This window comes from Manacus vitellinus, unplaced genomic scaffold (genome assembly GCF_001715985.3).
Source record: "Manacus vitellinus isolate BGI_N305 unplaced genomic scaffold, ASM171598v3 scaffold_1_pilon, whole genome shotgun sequence".
In the NCBI taxonomy this organism is placed as follows: Eukaryota; Metazoa; Chordata; class Aves; order Passeriformes; family Pipridae; genus Manacus; species Manacus vitellinus.
Window position 1 is genome coordinate 47,309,722 of NW_021939396.1, and position 12,212 is coordinate 47,321,933.

The following is a 12,212-nucleotide window of genomic DNA, read 5'->3' on the forward strand; positions in this document are numbered from 1 at the left end:
ATATTTCTTCTAAAAGGAAAAAGCTGTAAGCTTCAGTAGAGATAGAGTATATGGATAGTTCACATTTAGAATGCCAGGGTTGCAATTGACTTCTGCCCACAAAGAAATCATTGAGATATCAATTGTGGTTAATTGTGGAATTAGGGACTTGTTTTAAAATGGGCTTTTAAGGCGGGTTCATCTACAGATTTAATTTAATGATATCGCTCCTCTCCTCAACTATTTCTAATAGAAGGTTATTAGCTGAAATTACTTTGGATAATTTTGAACTGACTTTTTTCTCTGAATTATTACAGTACAAAGAAAAAAAAATCTCTTACCTAAAAGTGCATTTTTTCCATGATCATCTGGCAAAAACCGCTTGTCAACAGCGCAGACTAGAATGTGCTCAGGAAGGTTGGGAGATTTGGCTCCTACTAACAGGAAGCCTGCTGGGATATCGATTTGCTCCATGCATAGAGATACTAACCGTAAATCCTTGCCCGCTTGACAAAAACCTATAAAACAAAGCAAAACAAATGATAACTCTTCAAAAGATTTCACTTTCTTCTTTTTATCAGTTAAAAAAGCAAATGGGACTTCACAAATGGATGCTGTAACTGGGAATTTTAATATACCCTTTTCAAGGGAAATAGAGGAAATTCAGATAACATCTCATCAGATCTACTAGCTCAGGGTTTCAGAGACAATAGATAAAATTATTTTAAAGAGATCCTGAACATATACAAGTAGAGAAGATATTTAAGTGTCCAAACACTAGTTTACAGCCTTTTCAAGAGAAACAACGCTGTCTTTCTTGCTTGTAACAGGCTGGCATCAATAAATAAACACCAGTAAGTAATACAAAGGAATGATAAAAATTTATGAAATTCCAGCAAATAAAAGATGAATTCACTGGTTTTAGAGATGTACACCATGTTTTTTTCTAAGTCTTCAACTAAGTCTCCTGAAGTCTCAGTGGACTGCATGACTTCCAAGTCTCCAGTTAGGTTTTTCCCCACCCAAATACACATATGAACATGAAATAGGGACGTGAGGTTGGCCCTTGTGCTTCTAGTCAATGTAGAGCTAAAGCCAGCAGCAGACACGGGCAAGACTGGGGACCTGAGCAAGCATCTGCTGTTCTACATCCTGCAATGAACAGGTAGCAGGCTGGGTCACACAAAAAACATAGCAAGGCAGCCCAGAGCACTGTTCAGCACCCCAGTGGGGCCCCTGGGAGCTCAGGACTCAGAGTGAGCTGGGTAGGTTGAATGGGACAACTTAGTGCAATTGCAGGACTTCTGGGTGTCCAGCTGGTCCAATCTTTTGCTCAAACCAAAATGAACTGCAAAGTTAGATTTTTTTTGACTAAGTAATTTACAATAACATTCAAAGACTCTTCCATTAGTTTCAACACTGGACTTACAAGGATCAAAATCACATTCCACTTTTTTGTAAAACTCCATCTTATCAAGTTTATTGAGTAATTTCAACTCTCAAGAAAGGAAAGGACAGGTGTGAGTGAAAGCAACAGTCATGTGACTTCCTCCACATGAATGGATATGATCACACTAGGCTTTCTAATTTCCCTTAGGCAAAAGTCAATGAAAGTACTACCAAGTTTTATGAACAACTAGACTCTTTTGTTGTGTTCTCCTCCAATTCACACTTCTCCAGCTGTAAGATCAGTGCTACAGTCTGGCCTCACACATTTCCCAGCAGCAGCTGGCAGATTCCCCCCCATGTTTCAGGATATCCAAAGGCATCACACATTTACCCACTGACCACCTCTCTTCTGCTACAACCATAGAAATATCATAATGTAGACAACACATGTATATATCTGCATGAATCAGTATTTCAAAATTAAGGAAATCATAATCACAATAATCAATATTACTGTTAAAAGCAAACACATCAAACTAAATTTGAGATTACTGCAAAATCTATTAAGACTTTGATGATCAATATATATATTACTTACACTTAACTGAAAATATTATTCATGTAGTCCTCACTCAACACAGAAATTTTAAGGGAAAAAAAACCCAAAACCAAATCACTGGAGAAAGACACTGCCTAAGCATCTGGTAACACAATGTGATCACAACTTAACCAAGAGCCTCCTCACCCATTATTAATACGTATGTCTGCACTGCTCATGTGCTAAAACTTAGTTTAAAACTTCTTCAAAAATTATGAAAGTTAATGTTCTTTGGTTTTATCTCAAAACTATACCAGGTACAGAGCATGTGCAAAGTAGAAAGTACAGAAGCAGCTAGCATGAATCTCTTGGCAAGCAGCAGCTTGCTGAAAACAGGGTCCAATACAGGTTCAGTCCTGTGCCTACACCCAGAGTCTGTTGAACCAGTTCTTGGCTGAATAGTTTTGTCAATTCTTCAATCAGCTCAGTTCCAGCAGCAGCTCATTTGAGCTGAAAGTTGTCTTGGATTCTCCCCTCACACATTCCTTTCTCCAGCCAATGAATTAAAATGAAGCGCCTGAAGTTTTCATGTATGAATCAAAGGATTATAACAATAACTTGTCACTGAGAAATGTTTTAGGGGGAAGGTATTAAACCAGCATATTTAAAGTAAAATTTATTCTTTTCTGATTAGATGCCATTTGATTTTTCTGTGTAAATTCTTTTTAAGGTATATTCTTTAAAAGCACACTGACCTTGATCAAATAGAAGGTTAGGTACGAGGCTAAATATTATGTAGACTTTTCAATGTAATTTAGAAGAAACTGTTAGAGATAAACCTAGGAAAAAAAACTCCCTCACATTCAAAATAAAAATTGCTTATTCAAATGTTTATGCCATTTTGGTATTATGTCCCGAATTTTCAAAACTGACCTTAAATTTTTAGGCATTCAGTGAAATCTAAGTAGTTGACGTGCTTAGAAAATACCCCTCTACATCTAGATTTAAAATAGAAACCCACTGCTGACAATGTGGGCAAACAGGAAATCTGTAGATAAGTATTATGAAACAGCAAGTGCAATAACATTTCAAGACAGATTGAAAACTGTGCTTTTACACAATGAGTTTCTAGCTCTGCCTCTACCTAAAAACATTCAGGAAATGCCCAGAAGCACAAACAGTGACCAGTAAGAGGCTTTTGAATGAATTGTTAGCAATAGCAATACTAGGACACCAAAGAAAGCAAGATTTTGGTCATCAATGTTATTATGTGTCAATAGAGACTTGCTTTCAGAAGGAGCACACAACACTGAGAAGGTTGAATACCATATATCATGTAAGAAGCTTAGAGCCTCTTGGGGTGTCCCAAGAGGACACCCTTTAGTGCCCTCTTTTGATGTTCCAGTGAAGTTAAGCAGTGCTCCACAACATCTGAGATGGAAGCAAAGACTCAGTTATTATCCAGCCTAGAAGCAAAACAACTTCAGCTACACTTGAACAGCTGCACATCACCATTCTGCATTGAGTCCTCAGGAGAGAAGCTACAGAAAAACCCTAAGAAAGGTACCACAACATCTTAACAAGTTTACAAGCTTTACTCAGTAACATCTTAGCAGTAGCCATTGAAACAAACTGATGGATCTCAGTCTGCTATCATAGAAACAGCAGCTTCTTATCTGAGAGGCTGTAGATCTGAACATATTACATATTTCCCATCATTTAGGATATGGAGGACTGTGCTGTAGAAATGCTGCATCCTACCTAATCTGCAAACAATACCTGAGATTTACCCTCTGCATCATCTTTTATTTTATCCAAAGTGTTCTCAGACTCCTTCCATGCTCCCCTTCCTCCTTGCACAATCTCCTTTGGCATCCTCCTCTGTTTTGCTGTTGGCGACATCTCTGGATCAGAGAGGTATGCATGTGTAGATTGGCTGGCCAGCATATGCCTCTGTAATGTTCAGACTGTGTGAGAGTTATAATTACTTTTCTGCCAGAGGGGCCTTATATCTGGGGACACTGATGTCATACAACCAGCTCCTGAACTTCACAAATCTTGCTGAAACTCATTACTTTTAGGATCTCTACCTCTCTGCCAGCACCAGCAAAAAGCAGCTACCAGCTCAGAGCTCACAGGTGACTGCCAAAAGCTTGTTTTCTGAGGGAACATGACAAGAAACAGGGCTGACACTGAACTCTTTCCTCTGGTTCCCCTTCTGCAGAGGGAAAGTGATCCTGATAGGTGAGAGACGTAGCACAGACAGACCCTCAGAGCCTCCATGAGCTCTTCTCTTGTTTAGTCAACAGCTGCCACAAGAGAAGCAGGGAGGTCTACAGAGCTTGGCCAGGTACAGCTGGGGCTTACTTCCATCAGTAGATATGAACAGGATGCAGATCTGCTTCTGTGCAGTAAAAGTCTTGAATTTTCCTTCAAAGACACGCAGATGGTACATTTCAAGAACCTTCATTATCATTCTTTCCCTTGGTTTTTAGGGCTGAAAAGAATTTTTTTAGGTTTCTGCTGCTTTTTGAAACTGATTGACAAAATTCCACCCAAAACACATTGATTTGGAAGCAAGTAACTGACTGTGGGGAGAGAAAGGGGGGATTAACCCCTCTCTCTGTCTTTTTCTAACTAGCAAGCAACACTGAGGCCTCAACATTATTTACTTTCCTGTTTTGCAAGATTTCGCATTGATAGTTAATTATCTGTTAGAAATAACCATTTCCACATTAGGAAAGACAAGACACAGTGCCTCAGCACTAGCAGAACTTGTATTGTCCATTTTTAACACTTAGAACATGCAAAATCCATTTACATTTCATAAATATTCATTTATAATTGTGCTAAATTTCTAAGTCAACAGCACTAACACCTCCAACTCCTAAGAAGAAAGAATGGCACTTTAGTGTTGCATTTACTTGTGTATTGTTTATGGACATCCAAGCACAAAGAGGAGAAAACTCATGAGCCACTAAACCAAACCAACTTCCCTTTATGAGATTTTTTTATTGACATGTAATAGTAAAAAGCAAAAGCCCAAAGCTGAGTTGCTCCATTAAAAAAAGTAAATCGTCTTCTCACAGGATATCAGCTTTGTTTCAAATGAATAACAGGCACTTATATTCTGATTAAAGATTTGCAAATACCAAGAGCAGTCACCAAACAACCACAATCATAATGGTTTTTACAGACATTATCTGCATTTCTTTGAAGGAAAATTCACTAACTAGTTTTTGCTTCTGAGAAGCACATTTGCATTCTCTAACATCACTTCATATAAAGTAATCCAGTCCCATCTTTCTGAAAATGCAAATGTATCCCCACATCTCTCAACACCCAGAAGTGTTGAAATCTTCTTAAAAATTAAATTTGTATATATCCTCCCTTTCCCCACCATTACAAGAAAAGGTTTCCATGCGGGGTACCAGCCCGTTGTTGCACTGTAATAAAGGGGTATTTGCATAAGGAATTAGCTTCCAAGAATTGCATACGAATTACGGGTCACTGTCACTCGCCATTGTAACCTCACAGTAACTGATCAGGTGTTAAGTACCTGCTTACCTAATTGCTTCTGAAACTACCTTGGCCTTTCTTTAAGCATCAGATAAATTGAGGATTTACTAACAAAAGGAAGGTGATACTATTTTGCTTCCCACAGCTTGCATAAAATGTTATTCCACAAATTAGAAACAGCTTCTTTTAAAGCTACAGCAAGCAAGTGGTTCAGAACAGCTTCTTGTATTATTTCGTTGCCTATTTGAGGTACCTGTACGAAAAGGAAGAATTATTTTTCTTGAAATTCTATTTTCATGGAAGGTGTAAGTTAGTTATAGAAGTTTGTGTTGAGCAGGAAAAAAAAAGTCCCTGAAAATAAGTGAATTCCTTGTATGACTAGTAGTAAGGCAAGTGGCAAATGCAGTTGCTCTTTCCAATGGGCTAAAGAGAATTAAGGGATCTAATATAGTCACCAGCTGAGAAGGATCCTCAAACAAACTGTCACTTTTGAGGCACTTATTTTTTTAACCCACAAATAAAGACATTAAGTTCTACTTTCTGCACCCATGTGACTGACAAAGCCATCCGAATAACAGAACAGGTCACCACAGAAAATAATATGATGGTTATGGCACACATCCTGAACTCAGGAAAATCAAACAGCAGAAATACCTTAAAGGAAAAAAAGACTTCACCCCATCTGCGCTAAAAGGTGGGAGACGGGTTTTACAGCCACCAGAGCTATGAACTGCAGGTTCTAGTACCAATATTTTGCTCTTGGATAAGCAATTAAATACAAGCTTATTTTAAAGTATCCAAGCACAGTGAATTCAATTATTATATCAATATTCTTTAATATTTTCATAATATTATTTATCTTTCCAATTAGATAACTGAGATAAGGGACGTAAACAATGGCAGTGATCCTGTCTTACATCTCTGGAAGGGCATATTCATGCAATGAAAGATGAGCTATCAGATTAATATCTTGCTGAGATATGGTCTGCAGTGTCAATGTTTGGGAACCTGGGTGTTTCAAGCACTTATGTAAATCTGTTCTAACAGATCACTAGCAGTATTTGGAAAAAAACGTATACAAAACCACTGCTTTCTTAAATCAGGTCCTTGACAACACTGAAGAGCAAGGCAGACTTTGTAAATTCAGAATGGTAACCCTAACAATGAGTAAAGAACAATCCTGAAATTCTGGAGATGTAACACAGGAAACTTTCTTCTAGAGTGCTTTGATAATAAAAGACTGATTGATAAAAATCAGAACACAGAAGTCCCGCTGGAAGGTCAGATTTTCCAGGACATGTTAAAAAGCTTAATATTACATATATATATAGTTGAGCATATATTAATGTAACTGGGCATAATGTTGTGATATGCAATATGCAGCCACAGGAGAGAAGTCTGCACTGCCACGAGAGCTGAGGACCTCCTTGCAGTGCCCCGTCAGAAAGAGCAGCTGAACAAAACAATCCTGAGCAGAGGTGGCAAAGGTACTACTCCTGCTCTGCACAGGAGATTTTGTAGATTTGACTGATACTTGTCCTCAAATGAGAACACCTTTCTAGGAATACATAATTTCATACTTTCTCCTTCTCTCTCCCCTCCAAAAATGTCAAAGAATTACCATTGATGAGTTCTTACTTCTATCACTGCGTATAACCATAGGCTTCAGCAAGGTACGAAACCATTTTACAAATTACAACTTTCGATGTACTCTGCACAAGGAATTCCATGATTTAGGGGTATATTGAATAAAATGTCAAGAAAGGCTTTTGGACCTGGTGGGAACAGATGCTCGTTTTCAAGTGTCTGAAGGGAGCAGGGGGATGTTTTTATGAGAAACACATCTAATAAATACAACTAGATCTTCCTTCTATGAGGAAGTTAAATCTTCAGAATAGAACAATTATAGGATAAGGTAAACTGATTACATCAATTTTACTTTGTCCAACTAGGTATATGCATAATGATCTGACCCTTTCTTTAACAATTTAAAACCAAAAAAAAATATAGTACTGTCAACAATTTTGCTCATCTTGAGCAATAATCAGGTCAGTTCAAGGTAAGCAAGCAATGGGCAACAGGCATATGGGGAAGACAAAACAGACAAGTTTCCGCTACCAACCCCTCTTATCACCTTGGTAGCACAAAGTACAGCAAGCTTTTTCTCCATTTTCTTTTTCCAAACTCTTCCTTCTGCCCATGGAAGTAACTAAATCCAGCTTTGCCAGTGTTTCTGAGAATAATTTAAGCATAGATTGAGAACCAGCCATACTGATGTCAACTTAGGTAATCTCTTTGAGGACAGTAAACCAACAATAACCACAGAAAATAAAGGGCTTTCAGAAACTGATGAAGGGCCACAGCCAGTCCTAGACACTGCTTTCAAATAACAAATTACACTTTATGTTCTTAAACAAGTCCTTCTAATCCATATCCCATCAGATTTAAGGTTTTGACTATAAACTGTATTTTCAGACCTTCTAGTTTAAGAGTTTCTAACCGTAGAGAGTGCACATTATAATTACAATTAGTTGTAAAGATCGTACAATTAAAAAAAAGGATACCAACCATCAGTAGTGCAAGACCCTTCCGGGGCAGGTTTTTGCGAATATGGGATTGGTGGACTACTTGAATCTGACATGTCTTCATCCTCTTCTTCATCTTCCATTTCATTAACAGTTTGGTTGGTAGAAAAGTCCAGGTTTCCATTTTGTGAATAGCGATGTACTAACTCTTTATCCAACTCCTCCACCTTTGGCTTCACATCTGAAGAAGAAAAATAAAAAAAGAATAAAAGCTAGGAAAAAAAAATAAAAAAATTAAACTTTTCAACAGTACTTGCATTTATCTCCTTTTAAAATAACCAGCATGCTGTTTTTTCTCCTTAATGATGCCCCAGATTCAGATTTTGTGTCACAAATTGAACTTTTGTGCAGTTTTGGCTTTTTTTTTTTTTTTTCAAGAAAAAACAAACTAAAACGCATCCCCCCCCTTTTCACACAGAGAAAAACAACTGAAATGTGCCATACTTTCATGGTTACCTTCCGGCAAGAAAGGAGGCTGGTCAGGATCCAGGTATAGCTGTGAGAAGATTGGTCGGGGGACAACGCTGCTACATCTCAGAGAAGCTTCTATGGAGTTATGAAGAGCTTCTTCAAAACGGGCAGATTTTAGTTGCCCTGCATATGAATTCCCCATGATCTAAAAACACAGAGGAAACAGCTGATAAGGGGATGGGAAAGTGTATACACAATGCACAAATGAAGAATGAGGTCTTACTGTCTTCCATCGTGTCAGTGATATAAAGTTTGCAAGAAAATATGCTATGAAAACAACACCTCTAACTAGTATTATGTATCCATATTTCTCTCTCAATCTCTCCTTCTGTTCCAATAAGCTTTTAGCACATTTCCAACACACTGCTCAGTGTCTTTTCATACATGGCCTCTCAACACCCTCAGGAACCCGCCTGGTATAAAAATTAACGGAGGGTAGATAAAATCATTATTATCAGGGTTTTTTTAGGGTATTCAGAGTAGGATACAGAGGGGTACAATAATACACACAGAAAAGAAAATTTGAAAAATCAAGTTGGACTTCATCACTTGTTGTCAAACAGTGCGTTTACATGATTTTACTTGTCAGTATGCCATCATCTGTAGAGAAGCAATACAGAGACATCCAATAACTTGAATTTTTGATCTTGTTAATATTAACTGAAATTACGTGGAAGGTCAGTCTCTGTCCTTCCAGAGTCTTCACCTCTTGTCTTCAGTATAACACTATGATTTACATGTAGTCTGATCCATCAAAGGACCTAATCATACTCTTACAACAAAGGATGTAAGTAAAAAAAGAGAAATAAATAACTTCTAAACCATATGCAACAAATACAGTGAAATGTCTTTATTTTAAATTATGCTTTACACTAGTATAGCGATAGCAATCTCTTAAATATCTGCTTTTATGATTAATATTTCTGTTTATACCAATGATGAATTTATGAACTTCATTTAATATCCAAGCACAAACAGATAATTTCTTCTCCTTGGATGACATTACACAGCCCACTGACTGCTGTATTTTTGCACCGAGCACTAGGATGCAGACACATAAATGTAAACATTTAGTAACAGGATGGCCATGGAAGGTTTTAGAATGAGCTAAGAGAGACTCACTGAAACCTGAAATTTTCCAGTTTACTAGATCGTTATACCATATGACATTTGTTCCAAAGAACAGTAATCTAACATTTTTCAATATTCTGAATACAAAACTGTACTATCTGAGAAATTTATTTCAACAAAGTTTTTCCCAGTTAAATCAATAGATAGAAAAGTACAAAGCCTTATAACATTATCTTTGTACTTCCCTTCACTAGATGTCACCTAGCCCTGACCAGGAAGAGACCTTGGCCAAGAAGATAATCTGGCATTTTGAATACCTACAGCTCCACTTCTGCTTTATCACTCAGTTGCTCAAGGTCCTCAGGGCCTTGAGCAACTGGAAAAGGGCAATAATTATGACAGCCACTTCCAGCAGCATTTCAGGTCTGCTGGTATAGACAAATATTTAAGAGCTGAATATTGCTATTCTACTGGATACATAGACACAAAACAAATCTAATTCCTCACCTCTAACCTGGAAGAGAGGCTCAGTTCCCTGTTCAGTCAGAGACTTTATGCAACTTCAGGAAAATAATTCCCTATCTCTCACTTAAACTGGTTTTTAATAAATTTTACAGCAACTGCAATTCCCTAACCCAACCAGAGACAATACAAGATAAACACAATTTCTTAACATGATATATTCTGCCATTTCAGCAATAAAGTACTTAAGAAAAGTAGATTCCCTTTTTTCTTCTATAAATTTTCACTAAATTTGGAAATGGTAGGGACTGTGTACAAACACATAACTACAAAGTGAGGTAGGGAAAAGTTATGCTGAAGCAGCATTAAGGCTGCAGTACACTAAAGCCTGTCAGATGCCTTTGAACAAAGAATTGATAAAAATCAGCTAAGTGACTGAAATCCTGATTTTACTGAAATCAGTGATACTTCCATAAGTGTCAGTGAAATCACAACAAATTATTATATCAACAAATTTCATGCCATAAAATCTCGGTTCTGTGCTATTTATGTCAGTTGTGATGTGCTTAAGTTTTCAGGAATGTACTCAAGTGAAAAGACTTTAGTTAAAATACCATAATAAAAATTAATCAATCTTTAATAATCAGAATTTCCACAGCATATCATCTGCCTGCAGTCTGTTTATCCTCCATGTTTTCTACAAGCTATGTGTTGTATACAATCCATGACAACAATTTTCATTTTGACAGGAAACTATTAATAAAACATAGGATGCACACAGCACAAAGGTTGGTGAGCCAAGACTATTTAATTTGCCTCCCTGGAATCTGTAGAAGGAGATTTGCCTGTGGATGGGGATTGTCGCAGATTTGCCTGAGAAAGCTGGTTAATATCACTGCAGGATGTTTCTAGCTTGCCATGAGAAAACAAGGTTGTAGGTGGAAATGTCAAGTAAAGAAAAGCTCAAGAACCACAACTTGTGTGAGCTCTTGTCCCTGCAGCATGGAAGCAGAGCAGGAGGAAGGCTTGTCGGGGATATGCTTATGCAAGATGGGGCAGGCAGAGGTACCAGAGGGCAGAATGGTCCCAGATCCTGCTGTGTGGCAGAGGAAGCTGGGAGCCCTGGAGAACAGCATGGGCCAGCTGATTTCCTAACACCGCCTGAGGCCATTAGGGCAGCTGGCCTCATTTGGAGTTCAAGGGAGCTGGGGAGCGGGGGAGAGTAGGGGGCTCTCCTTTTGCAGGGGAGAGGAGGTGGCAGGACCCTCCAACGGTGAGCTACTGCCTGGTTCAGGTTGAGCTACTGCCTGGTTCAGGTAGAGCCACTTTGACCCAGCCTCCCCAAAAGCCAGGAGCACCAATCCAAGGTAGTAACACTTCAGTGTTTCTGCTTTTGATTCTATCCCTAAATGCCTGGTGCAACCAGGAAGTGCTTCAGTCTCCTCAGTTTCCTCCTCCCTGTGCAAACGGGAGGCAGCTCTCAGTGAGCACACCTCAGCAGCAGCAGGGGAGATAGCAGAGCAGAATATGCTTAAAACATGTTCAAATGTGCTTGAGGAGGCAGCAGAGTCTGAAGGAAAAATAAATTGGGGGAATTTGAAGGGAGAGGAAAAATCCATTTCTATTATTAAGACATGTATCTGCCATATCTATATTTAAATGTGACCAAACCGAATTATTTAACATAATTAAATTAATGCTCATTGTTAAAAGTTATCCAAATAATTCGTCTATCCAACATTCCTATATGAGGTCGTTTAGTAAAAATGAAACAAATAAATCAACCCCTGCTGCTTTCTAGAGTGAAATTAAGGAAAGTTTTTCTTAAAATTCTTCACATCTAGTGCATCAGTGAGCTCGGGAGGATGTGAGGCATTCCATGATTGAATGCAGTTGAGACAATCTGATGCAGCGTCTGAGAGAAAACGGAGCTGGACTTGACTCAGCAGCTCCTCCCCGATCTCACACGCCTGTTTTTATGCTATCAGCACTGACACATCAGTGCTCACCCTCATGTCCACTGTCCTATACCCACCAATATTGCACCAAACTGTGCTGGAGCCTATCTTCATGCACTGAGAGATTTCTAATGGGCAGGAGGTTTGGTATGAGGGTAAATAATTTTTTCCATATCTACATGTGCACTAATTGCAGCTAGCTCAGAACAGAGCTCGTTAGATTCCCAGCAATGAGCAATC

General features: G+C 38.4%; 1 protein-coding gene across 6 annotated transcripts in view; it reads right to left on the reverse strand.

Moving 5' to 3' along the window:
• Positions 1-12,212, reverse strand: part of GREB1L (GREB1 like retinoic acid receptor coactivator) — a 137,209-nt gene that overhangs the window by 54,559 nt on the left and 70,438 nt on the right. For 4 of the 6 annotated variants that reach the window (XM_018081072.2, XM_018081066.2, XM_018081056.2 and 1 more), the window contains exons 3-5: positions 8,455-8,626; positions 7,994-8,191; positions 321-497 (exon numbers count right to left, since the gene is read on the reverse strand). In XM_018081072.2, coding sequence (XP_017936561.2) covers positions 321-497; positions 7,994-8,191; positions 8,455-8,623 — 544 coding nt within the window. In that variant the 5' untranslated portion in view covers positions 8,624-8,626. The remainder of the gene's footprint in view (positions 1-320; positions 498-7,993; positions 8,192-8,454; positions 8,627-12,212) is intronic. The other 2 variants (XM_018081077.2, XM_018081061.2) reach the window with 1 other exon arrangement.